Genomic DNA, 20669 nt, shown 5'->3' with positions numbered 1-20669 from the left:
GATGACATGCTCCAATCAATCATGCTATCCATTCTCTCAAATCCTTTTTAATTCATTTTTTAATCAGCTGAGCTTTTTGTTGCTCCTCTGCCACTTTTAGAACAAATTGCGTGGATCTTGAACTTCGAATCTATTGCTGCTTTTTATATTTTGTCTGGCAAACTTTGCCAATCATGTGCTTTCTTTGCCGTCTTGCTTGTCGTCATTAGAGCTAAACATTCCGCTCAACGTGCGGCCCAAAACCACGACCCTGGGGTTACGAGTCCCATGCTCTTCCGACTGAGGAAACCGGGCTACAGGCACTTCGGAGCCAGACAGGTGGCAGGCGTCGTTCAAATTTGGCGCGTAAGCAGCTGACTGTACGGTGGCACATGGCACGCGCCAGGCTCACTGCACTCTCTCGTCGGCCCCATGTAGACCGGGCACCTGAGTCACGTGACTCGCCCTGAGAGTGGTAGAGAATACACAACAATGACGTTTCATGACCGTGATGGATTAGAGAAGCCGTAGGAGCTTCGACCGCTGTCTACTGCTATCGCCCTTAGCTGATCAATGGTAGCATTTAGAGAATTCTATGACGCATTCAATATTAAACATAATTTGCCACACGCGTGTCGAAAATACCAGGGTTTTGCCGTCTTGCAAAAACAGGATGCCTTTTTTCTATGTGAGAAGAGTTGACTCCACGTTTCGTGGTTACCTACACGTAAACGCTGTTAGTTGCTAATCATTTCACTCACGATGCTGCCAATATGATTCAATAATCAACAATGGCTGTATGATAAAGAAATGCAACACAAAGTAAAAACTGTCATGCATGTTGATCACAGACTCTTAATCCCAGGGTCGTGGGTTCGAGCCCCACGTTGGGCGGATTGTTTAGCTCTCATGACGGCATGCAAGGCGAGAATGTAAGTAGAAAACTGGGTGGATGGTTCATGTTCATGGCATCACTGAAGATGGATGCAGGTCAGCATGGCTTTCTTTGCCTTCTTCTCACACGCCTGTCATTATAGCCTAAACGATTCGCCCAACGTTGGGCTCGACCCTGGGATTAAGAGTCCCCTGCTCTAGCGACTGAGCTAGCCAGGCTATGCGTATTACCTGGCCGGGCAGATGGAACGCGCCGTTCAAATTTGGCGCGCCAGCAACTGACCGCGTGTGAAAGAGACGGGTCGGGCCAGTATCCATGGGTCCGGCGGAGCGTGCATAGCTCGTCTGGCCCACGTATATTAGCAGGTGATGTCGCTGGGCTGATGACGTCAGTGGTGCTGGCATGAGCTGCAGGACGACCTGGGTTAGCACAGGCCCACCCCGCGTTGAATGGTATTAAGTATACGTATATGGGGAAGCGGATATCTATCCGAATACGTATTATAAGGCTCCTACAGCAATACACACAGTGCCCATGTTTATGTCTATGCCAGGAAGTGTCACGATTCGTGGCGTTATGCAATATGGATAGACCTTATCTCAGTATGAAATGGACCAGCTGAAAAACTCCAGTCTCTGGAAATTGGGTTTGATTTTAATTGCATAGTAATATGAATCAATCATATATACACATATACATCCATATATATATATATATATATATATATATATATATATATATATATATATATAACATGCATGTTAGAATATACATATATATATATATATATATATATATATATAAGTAATATAAATCAATCAATACGCTCAATTGTTTCACAGCCTTTTTGGATTTTGAGATCATAATATAGCTTCGTTGCTCGCAACTTCTGACAAGTCTTGTGAGTTGGCTTATGTTTCGGATTATACAGCATGGAGAAGATTGCAACCTTTTTCACGTACCACGCTCCAATCGTTTGGCATGTGGTACATCTTGCATCTTGCAGCATCCGATAGCAATGGGCCTCTTCAAAATAACAATACACAGTCAGTGGCGCATCATTAGTGTTCTATGTGCCCACACGTCATGTATGTCCTCTCACTCAGTCATACAAAGCTGTAGATTATATACAGTATTCACCAGCGCATCGTCTGCCTATAGATATGGCAGTCTGATTAGGCTCCATAGTGCTGATATCTATGGTAAGTTGAGAGTTGTTTTGAAAGTGAATTAAGATAGCATGGTTTGGTCACACATTTGATTTACGAAAATCTTAAGTTGACAACTTTTAAACGACCGACAGTAGTTTATAAAAGACCGGGTTATAATTATTTTGAGAGCAGAGACTCTAGGTAGGAACTGGCTGCTCATAACCACTTTCCTATCGGTATATATCTCTCTAAAGTTATGTACAGATCAGAGGAAATAAACCGTTTTGATGCCAGTCTCAAAATAGCTCAGCTTGGGTACGAAACCGAGCAACACACCCTAATGTTTTTACTTTCCCTGATCGCATTTGTGACTCCCTAAAACATAAATAGGTAGTGGCAATTATCATGGACACGGGTGATACTCAGAACAATAGGCAAACGACTTCCCTCATGTAATTAGTACAATTTGGACATCAAAGCCGCGGGCGATCACAAGGCCAGAAAGGGTGGGTCTACCATCGACATTTAGCCACGGGTGTCTCATTTTGACATGTTTTCCCTAAGCTCTAGCCATCAAGGTTATCTGTAGTCTGGTTTCAAGGTGCATCTTTACCATTTCTTTTTGTCTCTCATGCTTGACATGTCTCGCTATGTGAACAATGAAACAAGAAAGAGAGTTGGGAGCTGGTGTTCCCGTTTGTATTATTTAGCAAGGAATATACAACTATTCACAAGAGGAGGAATGAAGGCCAAGAATACAGTCACCATGTGCAGCACTTACGGGCATTCTACCACTGACGTCGACCAAATAAGTATGCCAATGACGAACGATCTCATAAATCTAAAAGCATCGCTCATTCTGCCAATCGAAACAAAAGATCACACTCTGAATATATACATAGAACGTGACGCTCACACCGCTCAGTGGCTCGCATCAATAGGTCACACGCCTTCCCACGCACCCGCTCCGCAACCTTCTCATCCTCGAAGCCCTCCAGCCTGATTCTCTCCCACTTCTCGCACCCGCAACAAAACACCGGCCATCGGCGCACACGCGCAATACCAGGATCTTGAGTCGGCGCCGCGGGCTTCGGCCGCGGCTTTGGTATCACAGAAATCGCAATGGCAAAGTCACGCACGTGAGCGTCGCCACCGCAGGCGCTCCCGCTCGCACCGTCACGCACTTGAACCGCCGCCGCTTCGGCTACTCGTAGCGGATGTCGGCGTAGTAGCCCTTGGCCCAGTCGGCCAGGTAGGTGACGATCTGGGTGCGGCCGTCAGGCATCTTCCAGCGGTACTCGCCGGTGATGACCATGCCGTCGCTCGTCTCCTTCTGGCTGAAGGCGTTGTCGGTGTTCGAGTCGTCGACGTCGTAGCCGAACTCGTACGGACGAGACATGTGCATCATCGTCTGGAACGGGTGGCGGACGTGTTAGCGGATGCGAGAGGTGACCAGGATGAGTCAATGTGCGGGCGTTATATAATTCGTAGGCATCCCGGCAACAAAAATCACGGCAATGAAAATAAACACCACATGACCTGAGTGCTAGGAGTCAGGGTTGGTGCCACGGAGGAGAATGGGGTATGCATCACACTCCGCGTTAATACCAAGCGCCATGCGCTGCATGCAAAGCAAAACCGAAATGCCGTTTTCTCTATAATCCTCCTCCCCCCCCCCCCACACACACATTCTCCCCATCTGACAGTCAGAAGCTTTGCTTGCCACCGCCAGAGGCCACCCTTTGAACCCATTTTTAGAGAGAATCTAATCGTGCACAGTTCTTAACTGAAGCTTAACGGAAGCTCTTAAAGCGACTCTGCCCACAACAAGCATCAGCGGGCGTCCTGAGCCACCCACAGCCTGGTGCGGCTCGTGATTATTTTTTCCAAATGAACCTTACCGAGCCGGAGCCGGACGGTGCGGGGGTGGTGACACCGGGTCTTCTGGTGACGGACGGTCTTCCGGTGGTGATAACAGGCCTTCGAGTGGTGACGGGACGGCCAGTGGTAATAGCGGGTCTCCTGGTGGGAACGGGGCGACCAGTGGTGATGATGGGCCTTCTGGTGGTGACGGGACGGCCAGTGGTGATAGCGGGCCTCCTGGTGGGGATGGGGCGACGAGTGGTAATGATGGGCCTTCTGGTGGTGACGGGACGGCCAGTAGTGATGATGGGCCTCCTGGTGGTGACGGGACGGCCAGTAGTGATGATGGGCCTCCTGGTGGTGACGGGACGGCCAGTAGTGATGATGGGCCTCCTGGTGGTGACGGGACGGCCAGTGGTGATGATGGGTCTTCTGGTTGGGACGGGGCGGCGGGTGGTGATGCTAGGCCTCCTGGTTGGGACGGGACGGCGGGTGGTGATGCTAGGCCCCCTGGTTGGGATGGGACGGCGGGTGGTGACCACAGGAGCTCGGGTGGTAGGGAAGGGCACGCGACCTCCGTTGGGGCCAGTGCCATCCGGGATCAGCGGGTTGGGAGGGATGTAGCTTGGCCGGGGCGTAGTGATGGGGCGGCCCGGAGTGGGCCGAGGGCGACGGGTCGCCGGCGGCCGGTACGGCTGCTGGGTGGTGACCACTGGACGACGGGAGGGTACGGGGCGGCGAGTGGGTGCGGGGCGGCGAGTGGGTGCGGGGCGGCGAGTGGGTGCGGGGCGGCGAGTGGGTGCAGGGCGGCGAGTGGGTACGGGGCGTCTGGTGGTAGCCACGGGTCGCTGAGTAACCACAGGACGCCTGGTGGTGACCACCGGCCTGCGAGTCGCCGGTGGCTGGTAGGGCCGCCCGGTGGTAACCACTGGCCTGCGAGTCGACGGAGGCTGGTAAGGCCGCTCAGTGGTAACCACCGGACGACGAGTGGGCACTGGACGCCTCGTGGTAACAGCCGGACGCCGGGTAATCGCCGGACGCCGGGTAATCACAGGCCTTGGGGTGGTAACCACCGGTCTGCGAGTCGCCGGGGGCCGGTAAGGCCGCTCAGTGGAAACCACGGGACGACGAGTGGGCGCCGGACGCCTCGTGGTAACCGCCGGACGCCGGGTAACCACGGGTCGGCGCGTGGCCGGGGGTCGGTACGGCTGCTGGGTGGTCACCGCCGGCCTCCGAGACGGCACCGGTCTCCTGGTAACCACCGGCCGCTGGGTGGTAACCACCGGCCGGCTAGTCGCCGGCGGTTGGTACGGCCGCTCGGTGGTCGCCACCGGTCGCCGAGTCGCCGGCGGCCGCCTGGTGGCGGGCCTGCGTGGCGCGCTGGTGGTGCGCGGGCGGAAGGTGCGCGGCGGCCGCGTGGTTGCCGGCCGGGGCGTGGTGTCGCGCGGCAACTCGATACCGATGTCGACGGTGTTCGACCCGCCCGGGTTGATGGGGCCGCCCTTGTCCGGTGGCGGCGGCAGGTACAGACCGTTCTCCGGCACCGGGTAGCTGTAACCCTTCTGCGGCTCGCCGCCCGCTAGCGCGCACGCCGCTGCCAGCAGCAGCAGCATCTGCCGAAGAGAGCGGTGTCAGAGGAGGACAGCTGCCGACGAGAGCGGCGTCAGAGGAGGACAGCTGCCGACGAGAGCGGTGTCAGAGGAAGACAGCTGCCAGACGCGAAACGCGGCAGCGTCAGTGAACGAGAGTCTCCACCAGGCCTTCCGGCCACATGCAGTACAAAACACGAGACGTTCATGCACGGCCTGCAGGACCCTCACAAGTGTATGAGCGGGAGGTAAATTCAAAAGTCAAAACCGCGAAGCACACGTTCATTTCTCCACGCATAGATTGGGCGCTCTTTCCCCACTGCACCACATGATCACACATTTGTATAATAAGCCGCGGACGAGCGCTTCGCCACCCAACATTTCATCGCCCATCGCTTCGCAGCTTGTGCGGGCGACCGGGTGACACGGCACGCGTCGAACCCGAGCGGACGGCGCCGGCTGGCCCGCACCGCGCTCCGCCACCTCGTCGGGCTCGTCTTGAGGACTGCACAAGGTCACCGGCGAAAGGCCTCGCGTTGGCTGACGTCATAGGAGCGCATCACACCCGTCGTTTTCGTTTGACTCCGACACTCATACAGCGTCGGGGTACGGTGGCAAGGAGCGTCCGTGCAGACGACCAAGTGGAGTGAAGAGCCAAGAGAGGAGCAGCGGCCGGCTCCGCTGGCTCGGAGCATGTCCAGGCTCCACCGCTCATGGCGCTGCCGCCAAGCATGACAGCTGGACATGGCAACTGGACATGGCAGCCGGTCATAATGGCTGAACAAAGCTGACACTTATGGCAGCTGCACGCGACAGCTTGAAGCGGCTACTGGACATGACAGCGAGATGAAGCCGCGCCCTAGCAACGAGATGATGCTTGGCTGGGGAATGTCCCGGCTAAGAAGGCGCTAAATTCAATCAGCTTCAGGGTACGCTCGAAGCGTGCGACACAGCGAGTCCTTGATGGCGTTGGTCGGCCGCCGCTCCTCCGCCAGACCGCAGCAAAAAAGGAGAGAAATGACCCGCCTCCCAACTCGGGTGACCTTCGGAAGCTGACCCAGACAAAGGCCAACACCGCTCTCGCTCTCGGCCAAGCCAAATAAACGCGACGAATCGGGAGCCGGCGACCCCAATACGGGATCTCGGGCGGACCGGCGCGGCGTGCGCTTCGGCGCGGCCCGCGCACCCCTCAATAGAGCCGACTGAATGCACATTAAGGTGGGTCGGATTCAGTTGCGCGGCCGCGATGCTCAGCGTGTGTTTTAGGGCTCGGTCAGGAAAAAGCTATCGCTCCATCGCTGCCTGAAAAGCAGAAAGGAATGGCTAAAAATGGCTATCTTCTTTTTGGGGTGTTAGATACTATGAACGTGCCATCAAAAGCAGACCCGTTTTTAGGTAAACTGTAATTGATTGAGAATTTAGCTTAACAGATGAAGACTAGGAATATTAGAACATTGTTTTAACCTGATCACAATGAAAAAGTCGCATGTTTTAAGTTGTTCTGGAATCGTAACATGCTGGCCTGGAAGCCACAGCACCACAAACCATTCTTAGTTCAACAAGCCCATCCTCAGCCAACAATCACCCCAGCGGTGACGTCCATGTCCACACGGAAGCCCCAATAGCTGTTTGAGTTTCGCAACTGAAAGGCAGGACATGAGAAAGCCACGTCCATGCGCGTGAGGCTGTCCCCAGCCGCGATGAGCCGACGCCACTTCCAACCAAACACAGCTGCTCGGACCCGTCGCGTGCCTGCGGGGTGCGAGCCTGTCCCGTTGTGTCTGAAGCTGCGCATTCAAGCCAGCTCGCTGCGCGATGAGTTTAGGTAAACACGGCCGCCGTGTCGTAAGTGGCCGCTGAACGTTACGAGCCGCGAGTCAACACGACACGCGCCCTTCACGATGACACACGTGCCTGTTTACCCAGGCCCTTTCAAAAAGGCACAACGTCGCCCACGCACCAGCTCATCCATTTCGGCCGGCGCGGCCGGCCGGCCAGCGAACACGCCCGCGCCGGCGTTGCCGAATGCACCCCCAGTCGCACTGCCGGACACGCGCGCTGCAGTGTTCGTCGCCTCCGCCGCCTGGGAGAGGCTGCGAACACGGCTCGGCCAGTCTCACCCGTCATGTAGAGGAGGAGACGTGCGGCGCAGGCGTCCGGGACGTAAGCGGATTACCTGGCGTTATCCGCGGCGACGCCGACATAATGACCCGTGTTACCGGAGAATGATATAATGACCCGCTGGCGCCCTCCGTTGCCGGTGAATGACATAATGACCTATTAGCGGGCGGCGCCACGGGTGAATGACATAATGGCGGCTGACCGCGGGTCCAATCGACAGCTGGCGCTCAGGTGTTCGTCCGGCCCAACCATCGCGCAAGCCGAGGCGAGCGACTGGCTTCGAGAGGGACAGGGGAGGGCTCGGAGGCGCACCCGCGTCTGACGCGAGGGCGCGACCCCTACCTCAGACGCCGGTGCCTTCACCGCGCCAGGCTGGTCGACTGCAGGTGCTGTGCCATGAATTGTTTAGCCGGACGCGCCAAGGCTGTCACAGCGGGCGGACATTCCTCTTCCTACGCCGACGGATACTCGTTCGCAAATAACGCTTTGCACCCCAAGCCAAGGTCGGTCGCGAGACCAGCCTTTGTGCCGCGAACAGCCTTGGTTGCGATTCATGCCGGGCGGGAGCGCGGCCGACTATGTGGGTTAAAGATCCAGCGTCTCCGCCTGTAAGTACAGTTTATATCCCGAGCCGGCGCCTTTATGTGCGGGTGGATGCGTCACACGGTGCTGCTATCGGCGGGGTCAGACGACGATGAGTCACGTGATACTGGCACGCGCCGAACTCGCCTCTTTTTTCAGGGCCCACACCAGACACGAGTACAAACGCGTCACCCACGCTATCACAATAGCTACACCCTGGGTGGTGCAAAAACGCAGGCCGCAAAAACCCGTGCACCAAGCGCAGGCGCAGGTGACTGCCGCCTGGCAAGCCGCGCGGGCCAAGCGCGCGCTAGGCTGCCGGCTTCTGTTGCCATGGCAGCGGTCAGAATGCTGAGCCATTGCATTGCAGCGCCGTCCTGACCCCGATGTCGGGTCTGGACCCCCGCCCGCGCCCGTGGCGGGAGGGCGGCGCCCCTCTCTTCTCCGTCTCGCAACGCTGCCCCACGCGACGGAATGGGGGCTGCAAATGAGCTGGGTCAAGCGGCGGGACCAAATGGAGCGGCGGCGGCGGCGGCGGCGCAGGGGTGGGTGGGGCCGCTCTGGAGCGCCGTCATGACGAGAGACGGTGAGAACTCGGAGGAGGCGGCCGTCTGAGAGACACCGAAGGTCAGTCGTAGGGCTGCCGAGGTTGCAAACAAAATTTAGTTATAGGGCACAGATGCTGACAAAATGGTGGATAAAGATCTTGGTTGTTGTCATAGCAGTTCCAACCAACCAAAGAGCTTTCCATGAGAAGAACTTAGTACAAAACGGCATTCCTTCTGTCAAAAAAGACGTTACAGGATGAGGAGTGAGGACAGGCTGCACCGGACAGATTTAAGCAACCACACATTTGTGTTCAATATTCTTCTGCTGACAGTATCGTCTGGGCCGGACGACACCGTCTCTGGAAGGCCTTGACTTCACTCTTGACTCCACGCCGCCCAGACAGGCATTGACTCCATTGACTCCACACCGCTCAGCTGTGCGGACAATCCCCTCGCTCGGACCTGCCGATCAGGCAGCGTCCCTGGCATGCATAAATAGCGCACGAAAACCGAATTGAATCCCGTCACACTTCTGACATGGGATTTGCCAATCACCATGTTCAATTGAATCTGAAAGGAGCTCCAGGGTCCACAGCTGACAAAAGTACCCGATGAGCCTTACTCAACTGACTGGACATCTACGTCAGCCCATCGGTGGGTCGGCTCACGGGAGCGGGCCATGCAAGCGGCACAGTTTGCCTGCCGCGGCTCGCTGTCCCAGCGTAAAGACCGCTCGTCGCGGTCGCTGCGGCTCGCATTCCACCCAATCGGCGCGCGCGCCGCTCTTTGTTTTGGAGCCGAGATGTCAGATGTCAAGGTGCGTTACCGATGGGTAATTTGGCGAGCAAGATTCGAGGTCGCTACGGACGTGGTCCCATTTGGGCCGCCTGTTCATGTTGTCGTGAGGATCCGAGGCTCTCACAGTTAAGGACGTAACGGGTCTCGTGCTGGGTCGTCACCGCCTGGCAATGAGAGGTTTCGAGGTCTGCGGACGCTGAGGCGGCCGGGAACGGGTCCAGCGGCCATCTCAGGCAACATATGAAGGCCAGGGAGCACTGTCTGAAGCCGGACGCCTTGAGCCTGGGCTGACAGCGTCGGCCCGTCGTCTCCTCGCGGCGCGCGGAGATGAGCGACACACGCGACCACCACGGCGATGGGCGCCTCGACGCTTGGCGTTCGATCCGCCACACCTGCACGGCGCCGGGCGCTTTAGAAGGGAGCTGTCTTCGGCCGGCCAGCGCCACTCGAGGAGCACGCGGCCTTGGCCGGCCGGAGCTCGCCGCAGCCGGCGGCGAGAGAGCAGAGCAAACAGCGTCTGCAGCGGGCCATCACGGCTGCCTCCGAGCCCGCGCCGCTCCCGCCGTAGCCTTCATGGAGCCAGAGGCCGACTCTGGGCTCTCGCCCAGACAGTTCGATAGCCAGTCGACGGGAGCGGTGCTGCAGTCACGTAACCGCAACGACTGGGTGGAGGCTCCGGATGACTAGCCGCGAGCGTGCGCAGTAAACACTGCGCCCACGGCACGCACCGTAAAATCACAGTCGCGCGGAGCGGCAGCCATGCGCCGCGTTTTGTTTTTCATCCTCGCGGTTGAATAAAGCGAGCGCTGTTCTGGGAGCCGCGCTGGGTGCTCACACGGCCCATCTGACCCCACGCGCGCCGGTAAACAGCGTTAATCTCGAGCGAGCGGGCCGCTCAGTCACCGGGCTCCTCCGGGGACACTCGAACGCGCCGGGTGACCTCCGCAGCCGGCGAGCCGACACCGTGACGAGCGCATATCTCGGGCCGTCGCCGGGACAGTGTGCCCGCGGCCGGCCGCTCGCGGGCAGCGGAGACCCGTCACGCGACGACGGTACATCACGGCACAAACAGGCACGAGATTTATCTGGCTCGCGACGTGTAGTAACCGCACCGGTGGCGCAACGGCGCCGACGCTCGGAGACAGCACGTAGGTTCTATTAGCCGCCCGTAATGCGTTTCATAATAAATTCGCTCTTTTGCAATGCCGGGCGCATCTCGGCCGTCACAGCTGCTCGACGACAATGGCGGACGATGAAGAGTGCCGCGGAGAGGGCACTCATTCGGCCGCCTAGCGCCGGCTGACCCGGCGGGCGGCAAGGTCGCGGCCCGGCCTGCTCGGCCGCGGTCGGCGCGCACGCCAGCATTGTTTACCGGCTCGTCAATGGGGAGCGGTGGCTGCGTCGGCCCCGCCCAGACGTGACGTCACAATGCAGCCGCCGGCGGCGGGCCTCGCGGCCAGTCAAGGCTTCTCTCACACGGGTCAGCCAGCGGTGCAACACCGCCTGAATTTACAGCGCCGTCGCCGGCGGTCGCGCGCGTGGCCGCCGGCGCCCGCGCACCGGCTGCATGTGGAGCGGACGCAGCTGTCCAGCGAGCGCCGTCTGTCACGCGCGGCGCTGCTGGCGACGCGGCGGTGCATACCGCGAGCCACCGCCCCGCCGCGGAGCCGCACAGCTGACGCCGCGAGCTCCGCCGCGGTGAGCCCGTTGCTGCTCGGACGGGCCGACCGGTGCGGCGGCGTGCTGCGGCTGGCGAATGCCCCACTGGGGTCAGACGGGTCACCTGCAGAGTGACCCCGCCAGGGCGTGCCAGCGCCGGTGGGTGATTCACTGCACGGGCGGGTCACGCGAGCCGGCGCCACGGCAACAGCGACCTCGGCGGAGGGCTCGGCCAGTACGGGCGGCGCTCACTGCATCTCAGAGAGATCCTCGGACGCAATTCACTCTGCGTCATTGGATAATTGTCTATGCTCGTTGAAGTTGCTTGCTGTTCTGTTCGTGTGCACAATATATGACTTCGGGACCATCGAAAATGAATAAATCGGCGGTGCCACACGACGGTAGAAGACTGCAATAAACAATAAAAGTCGGTGACACATCTGAGCAGATACATCTCGCGCGACAGGTTAAGCCTGCTTCAAGGGAATGCTTCATATTTGAAGATATTGAAACAGGCATCAGGTAGGATGAAAATAGTCTTCCAGAAAAATATGCATTTCCTTCCGGGCGTGCGGCTCAGGAACCAGAGAGGTTTAGGTCTTAAGAAGGGCGAGGCTATGACCTGCACTGAATGATCTTCATGATGGTATTTCAGTTGAAAGCCCCATACAAATGTGGAACACATCATTTAAACCATCGCCGGAGCCCTGAAAGCTAGCCCGGAGATAAACGAGGCTAATGCCAGCTGGGTTCTCTAAATTAGCCAGTTTGTCGCCAGCTGATCCTTCAAAATGAAACGCCCCTGAGATTTCTACATTGCTGGTCTCACATCGTTTGCGGCTGATAGGTGATGCGCGGCGTGAGGGTGTGAGGAGAGGGAGGGCCGCGCCCCCAGCCGATGATGACAGAATGGCCATGACTTACGACAAAATTCGTGCTGTAGACGCTTGCATAAGCGACTGGGAACGACGTGGGCAAGGCGGCGAGAGCGTTGCCTCGCGATGATCCACCTCGTTTGAGCGGCCCGCAATGGCATGCGAATTTCGTCAATGGGATGAATAGGAGAACGGATAGGCATAGCAACATAAATTACGAAGAGAGTGGCAAGACAGACGCAAAGATGAAACATAAAACAGAAATTGGCGGGCGCCCAGACAGCTAAACAGCCCAGACCACCAGGGAATTGGCCCTTGGGGTGTAGAGCAGCTTAGTACTGACGGTGACGAAAACTCCATCTCAATCTGCCGCGCCGATAAACTGCGTCCAGCGGCACTGACGCAAACTGCATGTTGAAAGGTGCAGCGTTGCACAACGAGGAAGGGTGCAGACACCGCCGGCGGCGGTCTGCGCTGAAGAGGGGAAACGGGGCCGCACCATGCCACCGGGTCGCCGGCCGGCCGGCGAAGACGCCAGATGATTGGTTGACAGGGGCGCAGATGGAGACTGGCCGCTCGCGCCGGCCGCTCCATACCAGGTACCCCGGCTGCCATCCGCCACCCAGCGCTGGAAGGAACGGCGGGGAATTGCGTGTTCTTGGAACCTTCTGCCAAAATATTTTTTCGTCCCGCCGAAGTTAGTTAAGGTGACCAGAAGCAACAACACTTTCGGGACTCCAAAGTGCCTGGGAGCTTTTTGAGACTCTGGTTTTCGACCCGCACAGGGAATCGTGCAAGGCTTCGCTCCTGTGGGGGACTACCCCGCTCCAGCGGCGCTGTCTGGACTCCAGGAGAGGGAAGGAGAGGGCCGCCCTATTGTGGCCGATGACACCAGCAGGAGCCCCTGGCCATCACCTACACTTCGCTTTCGGTTTCCAGAGGCCCGCCACGATAAATATTTATGTGGGGACGATTAACGGACGAAACCGAATTCCCGAAGCCGTTTGTGAAAGAGCCTGGGAACGGATCAGGCGGCGCGCGCGCCCACCGCTGGCGCTGCGCCACGATCGCCGCGCGCGCCGCCAATGGCGCAATCGGAGGCGGCCAGGTGCGCAGAAACTGGGCCTGGACGCCACCCCGTCTGCCCGGCACGAGACTGTGACGTCACGTCTGCGACCCCCGCCGGAGCGCCGAGCGGCTGGCGGTCGAGGGAGAGGGAGAGGTGTAACATCACCGGGGGGGGGGGGGGGGGCGGTGCAATGCGGCGGTCGGGAAAGCCGGAATGTTCCTGACGTTATCGGTAAGGTCATTGATAGGAGAACGCATGCTGTCGCTAGGTGCCCATGAGCTGAAACCAACATGGTAGAAATTTCAGAGGAAAGTGGCGAAAGCTCATAAAGCTTATACGATGAACGAACGTGAAATTAATGTCATTCTGCCACATGGGAGATCCAGCACACATTCCTCTCTTTTCCAGTGTCCCCAACAGCGCCACGCCACGACCGCATCGCATTGCAGAGGCCTTCTCGCGAGAGAGGGGCTGGATGGGCCAGGTCAGGCCACGTGCAGGAAGGACCGACAAGGCTATGACCTCCCGCCCCGACGGATCTGGGACGGTGCCGGCCCCTGAGTGATGACCGACCCCTGGCCCACAATTAGGGGCTGCGCTCAGGGCCAGCGCCGGGGTCACCACGGCGGCCACCGCGGCCCGCTAGCCGGACACGGGGGCGCACTGGGCGCGCGGATGCACTGGGGGCAGCGTTACATGGGACCCAGTGTTACCCGGGAGCGGGCATCGACCCACTGGGGCGACCTCAACGGAGCACCTCGGGGCACAGTGCAGCACTGGAGCTCTGGGTCACACCAGAACGAGGCGTCGCACTGGAACCGCGCGTCACACTGGAGGCGTGCGTCACAGAGGAGCACAGCGTCACGCTGCAGCTTATAGTCACACCGGAGCACACCATCACCCCGACCGGAGCACACCGTCACCCGACCGGAGCCCACCGAATCGTCCCTGGACGGAGCAGCGTCGCATCTCCAATAACCCCATGCCGCGTCACCACAGCGCTATGGTAGGCTGTTTTTTGGGCGTGTGATGAAAGCCAGATTGATGGCAGTGTTGGAATGAGCGGCCGAGGGGCCCGGAAAGAGCGGTCACGTGCCTGACTGCGGGACGTTTGTAACCGTTGTGTACGCGCATGATCGGAGAAAGATCACACCGGAGATTTCCGGCGACGTCATAGGAAAACAGCGAAAAAGTGTCGCTCTCGTGAGGGATGGAAACTTTATAGCGACACTGTCTGACGTGGATGAAGGACGCACTCTAGAGCTTCCGCGCATGTGCGACGAACAGAGAAATACGCCTGGCCAGGGGCGGCAAAAAGCGGAGAGACATTGCCGACAGCTGAGCGATGGACCCGGGCGGCGGGGTGACGGGGCTCGTGCCCGCGCGCGACGGCAGCACACGCGCCGCCGCCGACCGCCGATCCGTCTCTGTCGGCAGGTCAGGTGCTTGAGCGGACGCGAACTGCTGGAGGAGTTCAGAGACGGTTAGCCTGCTGGTGCTGACGAGCTCTGAGGCGGGAGTTCAGACGCCTCGGCAGAGTTTTTGCGAACGCGGAATCGGAATCGGGACTCCAAAATCAGATTCTGTACCTCTCGACGGGAAGCGGAATTGTTTACGTCCATAATAACTTTCCCGGCAGACGCTGTGCCCTCGGTAAGGTGTCCAAGACACGCATTCTTCTGGCAGTGCAGCCTGGGGGCGTGAGAAGCAGCGGCGCCGGGGCTTCTTTTTAAGTCGCGAGCCCGTCACAGGGAGCGGCAGGGAGATCCGCATCAGCACGTGTCAGGGTGTGGAGAAATGTCCGTGGTTAAGGATGCAGAGATGTGCGGCTACCAGCAAACACGAGATGCTGTCAGGTGTAATAAAAGGCTCAATATCTGATCTCAAGCCAAACATTCAGTGGCCAAGCCTCCAGAAGTAAACAGAGGACAGAATAGTGAACACCTGCGCACACTCGGGATAACACCACACGGACCTCTACAGGATAGTCATGGTGTTGTGTTAATCTTCACGTCCGCGTAAGGTGAGACAACAATGAACAAAATGCAATGGCATGACGTAATAGTCAGACTTAAATGCAAGTTAAAATACAAGAAATATTGCTATTCACATCGGAACGCTATTGACCTGAGCAGCAGTGAAGCAAACATATATACCCGCAGGGAAGAATGAAGTAATTCAGACGGCAGGGATAAGCTTTTAAGCTTGGGACGCGTAGATTTGGCAAGAGCCTTGCCATCACCAATGAAAAGATGATGTGAACAGGTGACGTGAAAACTCTGGCAAATGTACGCACGCGTACGAACCGAATGCCTGCCGACTGCGCGTCGGTCTAGACAGAGCAAATGCTTGGCCACGGTGGGAGTCCCCGGGATGGTTCGGGGTTCACCGAGGCGGGGTCTAACCAATGGGAACTAACGAATGGGTCTAATCGATGGGGGTCTAACCGATGGTCTGACGACCAGACTCATGCTCTGGGGATAAAGCCGCTTGAGGACTCGAGGGTCCGAACCACTCATGGGCTGGGTTCTGCCGCTGGCGGAGCCGCGTAAATGTCCAGAGTTCATGAAGGCCTCACCACTGCTCACTGGATACACCGATGGAAAGCCAGAGTGTATCAAGCACAGCAGGGAACACCAGGGCATGAAATAGTGCAACAGAGCGCATCGGAGCGCACCGAGACATTCCAAAGCATGAACAGCGTGTTCGAGCGTGCCTGAGCATGCCTGGCGCGTCCGAATTCCGCAGGGAGCACCAGGGCGCGTCGGAGCACATCAAAGTGTACCAAAACACACCAGGGTGCGCCAGAGTACACCAAGGCGTGTCAGAGCACACCAGGGCGCACCAGAGCACACAGGACGCGCCAGAGCGAACCAGGATGCACCAGAGCACACCAGGGCGCATCAGAGCTCGTTGGAGCACACCAGAACACACCTGAACACATCAGAGCACAATGGACCACACCCGAGCACACCAGTGCGCAAGAAGGCACGCCAAAGACCACCAGCGCACACCAGAGCACAGCGGAGCGCTCCACAACCGCTGTGAGTCTCCACCACCAGCCGCGGGGGGTTAGTCGGCCGTGGCCGCTCCTTAGCTGCAATGCAGGCGCCGTGCGCTCGGTCCCCGTCTCCGGCGGTACACACCTGGGTCCACGCCATCCTGTCTGACTGCCAGTGAACTGGTCGGGCACCAAGGCGCACTTTCGTTTTTATAGACTCGGCACACGCTGGCCGGCGGCGCGGCCTGCCGAGGTCACGGCGCCGGCGCCGGCCGCCGCCGTGCCTGACCCCGGGTCATACCCACACACCCGCCACCCGGCAGCACCCTCTGGGGGCGCACTCCTGCAAAAGTACTCTCTTTACTGACATCTCTGTACACACTGAAGCCGAAATTATGAATAGATAAACAAGCTTTATATATATATATGTATATATATATATATATATATATATATATATATATATGCATATATATATATTAAAGGGTATTTCGAGAGAAGGTTTGCTCTTAAACATTGCTGGTTATTCACAAAAGAAAATTCCGCTTGAAAAATTATCCCTGGTGACCAAAAATATCCTAAACCAAACCAGACATAAGATGGAACAGACCAAAGCAGGTCACTGTTTCCATTGTACTGCCGGGGTACTGTCAGGGCCTCAAAGTAATCGACATCAGCCTCAATACAAGTCTCGGTCGACGTTTTGCCATGCGCTTGCTAGAAGGGCGTCGAAAACACATGTGCGTTCACAACACAGCATCCCACCCACTAGAAATGCGCTAGTAATGAACACTGTCATATCTGCGCATACCACAGGCCATAGACGGCCACCGCGCTGGAGACATTATACATCAGACACATGACACCTATCATCAACATACACAACAAAAATTCACACAACAACCGCTCTACGACATGCAACTGATAGGAGAGACTCCCCTCCCGTAATGCAAACCTAACGGACCAGTAACCTTTTAGCTTGATGTGGTGCAAACGTAAGCTTTCAACCGTACAGAAGTGTGTCTGGAATTTGAGCATACAACATGTAAATGCTACTTTTTCAAAAGCATCAAACATGTATTCCGTAAGCATACAATGGAAGCAAACTTTTGTATATGTGCTATGCCTGTGATCGTATGTTTAAAGTGCAAAATTACGTAAGCTGTTCAATGCATTTGCGTGGAGCATTATTCACATTGATAAGACAGTAGTAACAGCGTTATTCCTCTGATAAAAGCCAGGAGAATGAATGTATAGAGGCATTTATATTTTGGTAACATGCCTTTATTGAAATGAGTATCAGAAGGGAATTCAAAATTGCCTGCCGATGATCCTACTCGGTTTTTCAGTTTTGTTTTTGTTGAAACAGCAAGCCACAGTTTTTACAGGACACCAACAAGCAGGGGATTAAACAAGGAACAATCACCAGCCATTGCTACGCTACAGTGCATATCCAATTAAGAATTAGGATACGCAAAATATAAAAGTACATGCGAACGGATTCAAGCAAACAGACATCACAAACCACGCTTCATTCAAACATGCAAGCAAGTTGAAATGATCAGGCATCACACATCACGCATCAATAAAACACGCAATTGATTTCAATTAAACAGGCATGCACATCACACGTCAGGCATCATTTATACATTACACGATTTTGAGTTACAACACATCACACATTCAGGCATGTACCACGTTCACATAATCGCCCCTGATGAGGCCTGGACGTTAAGGTTTGATCGCCGACTTTTTTAAAAAGATTCACCTGCGTTCCTGTTTGGGTAGATAGATAGATAGATAGATAGATAGATAGATAGATAGATAGATAGATAGATAGATATATATATATATATATATATATATATATATATATACATACTCATATTCATACATTATATATACATATACATATATTCATATTCATATATGTATATATATAAATATAAATATATATATATACATATATATATATATATATATATATATATATATATATATATATATATATATATATATATGTATATATATACAGTCCATCGCCTCACCACACAACAGATATGTCAATAAGGTGAAAGGGGTCACGTGAGTACGAAAAACATACCAGCAGCAAACACCTGTGCACACAGAAGCTTGTAGTACAGCATCAGGCGGCACTGATTTGTGTGAGCGGGTGAAAATTAAGTATCTTAATGTGACACCCAGCAGGAAAACAATACCTCAACACGCCTGATACCGCTACAATCCTCGCAACAGGGGGTAAGCAAACAGCAATTTGCCAGTGATCAAAGACCTGGTGGAACGCATAATACCATTGTGGCTAACAAGCGGAAGTACTGTGCGTGATGTGCGCGGTGGGCGCCCTGACAGCGTAATATCACTAGCATTAAGTCAAAATTACCCTTCAAAGAGATGGATCATGCCTTCCGGAAGACGATCTTTGCGTTGAGTATGAGGAGCGTTGCAGCACATTCTCCTCATTCACTCGGTGTCAGAGCATCAACGTTTCCGTTTGTCTTCTGCTGTACATGTTGCTGAGTAACCCACCGCCGTGTTGTTGCACAGTATGCATGCATGAATGCTGTCCCTGGCAGGTATTGGTCCGCTTCCAAGGGCCTGAGTTCGAATCTGAGTCTGAGTTCTGATATCTGGAATCTGGGTACGAGTGCCTCGTCCCCAATGGTCGTCTCACGTGAGCCCGAGCCCACGCACCGTCACTGCTCATGGGTCCGAGCCTGAGCACGAGACCGCGAGCCATGACGTATTGTATCTGAGTCCGTCGTCGTGTTGCGGGATCAAGTAGGGCATGGGTCGCTCCATATCATGCTGTCCTGGTGGAAGTTGTCAAGCATGGATCATAGCAGGTTACACTGATTCCATTAACACTAAATTTGACCTGAACTATGTCTTATCCGATGTCTTGGCGAGTCAATTTTGGGAAAGTTGTGAAATTGTAGACATTTTTGAAGGTCTTTGCGAAGTTGGGTTCCCGATGCTCAGGGATGTACACGGGATTTTGCACGCGGGAACTCAAAAATTTTAATTGAAAGACATAGCTGAGCTTCTGTACGTACATAGCATGCTTGCATGGCGTGAAACAGTACTCCATTTGCTTCATTCATAGGGGCCTGCGTGTCCACCTCGAATTTTCAAGTGCCAACATTTGCTCACGCACGTTACAAGTCCGGGGGGGGGGGGGGAGTCGGCTTGATCCGGGACCCCTACGCGAGTGCCATACCAACACCAGTCTTACTCATTATAGCCCAAACCATAAAAATACAAAGCTGTTTCTAAAAAAAACTTATCCATCTAAGCCGCCAAAAAGAAAAACGAAATAAACCAGAGCGAGCCCAATGCACGTACTACCATCAGATACCGAATACTTAGCCATAGGCCACATTCCAAACTATAACAATACAAGGGCTTTACGGCTAAGACGCACTAAATGGCGATGGATAAAACCATAATAAGAAGCAAAGAGATCTACCATCAGTCTGACTTCCGACATATTTCAGTTCGGATCTTAATCTCGATGTCTGTAGTCTGCGTCTGCGACCACAGCAAAATTGCTTAACTGGTGAGTTAGAATCCCAATAGTCTGTAAAGTGAATCGATTCACACTGGTGTGACTCCCACAAGATGACGAGCCGAAGGTTTTCCCAGTCCAGACGAACCAAGGCCCATGCCTCGTCTCAGGCAGTGGCAGTTGCCACGTATTGTTAAAAGAAGGTTCGTTATGAAGCCATGATCTGATGCACTGGGTGGGTACTGAAATGGCCAGATGCAAATTAATGACAGCACTAATTCTCCACACACAGCACATGGATCATTTTTACGACCGTTTTAATTGTCTTTGGGTGTTCCTCAATTGCGTGGAATGGCAGGCAATAGTGATTCAGTAGCCCAGCTATTATTTCATGATAACCTCATGTATATCGTCATGGTTTTTCAAGCAACTGTTTGCAACACAACGCTGCTTAAGTATGCAACACAAATATTACGTTGGCCTAATTCTTGCCCTCTGGGTTTGAAAGCTATAGCGATCTGCCCGTTGTGAGATGAAGGCAAACATGTGGCTTATGATGCAAATGCCATACAGGCCGTGTATGAATAAAGCCGTTGGGTAATGCCCTAAGCAAGTAGTATTCACTCACACGGGGGAAATATCGCAGCACGCCTTCTGCCACCTGCTCATTTGCATACGGATGTCGCCATTTCCACACGAATTCTGTTCCCACTGGACTCTCACCTTCTTAACCTTCCTGTTTCCGTCACCAACTCAGTTTAAATAGTAATTCATTTTCCATTCATTGCGCAATTCATTCAACACTGACGCGCGACCCCGTCACGTTCCCCACGAAATCGAGTGTTTACGATAACGCCAGTGTATTTTGCGCTGCAAAGGCGAACCACAACACCAGCACTTGCGTCTTCTTCGCTAGTGCGAGGCTTTGACGACTCTGTTTGGGGGCAGAGCCCGTGCTGGATTTCGGTAGACCGGTCGCAGTGTTGACAGATGAGATCGGCCACCGCGCTGGA

At 55.1% G+C, this 20669-nt stretch overlaps 1 protein-coding gene across 1 annotated transcript; it reads right to left on the bottom strand.

Moving 5' to 3' along the window:
• Positions 1-2697: 2697 nt before the first annotated feature.
• LOC119094067 (proteoglycan 4) lies at positions 2698-16300 on the bottom strand. The gene is made up of 3 exons (XM_037217141.1): positions 16276-16300; positions 3927-5501; positions 2698-3436 (listed from the first exon to the last, which is right to left on the bottom strand). Exons 1-3 carry the CDS (start codon positions 16288-16290, stop codon positions 3230-3232), a joined length of 1797 nt encoding a protein of 598 aa, XP_037073036.1. The 5' UTR covers positions 16291-16300; the 3' UTR covers positions 2698-3229.
• Between the last annotated feature and the right edge of the window lie 4369 nt (positions 16301-20669).

This window comes from Pollicipes pollicipes, unplaced genomic scaffold, assembly GCF_011947565.3.
Source record: "Pollicipes pollicipes isolate AB1234 unplaced genomic scaffold, Ppol_2.1 Scaffold_4002;HRSCAF=4701_pilon_pilon_pilon, whole genome shotgun sequence".
Taxonomy (NCBI): Eukaryota; Metazoa; Arthropoda; class Thecostraca; order Pollicipedomorpha; family Pollicipedidae; genus Pollicipes; species Pollicipes pollicipes.
Note: the sequence above shows the minus strand (reverse complement) of the source record. Positions and strands in the feature narration are given on the sequence as shown.

What these genes read in the sequence shown, in the direction of transcription:
- LOC119094067 (XM_037217141.1), bottom strand. An exon ending in CACCGTCCGGCTCCGGCTCG is followed by an intron (nt 3,437 to 3,926) that starts GTAAGGTTCATT and finishes CACCCGTTCCAG; the next exon opens with ACGATGATGCACATGTCTCG.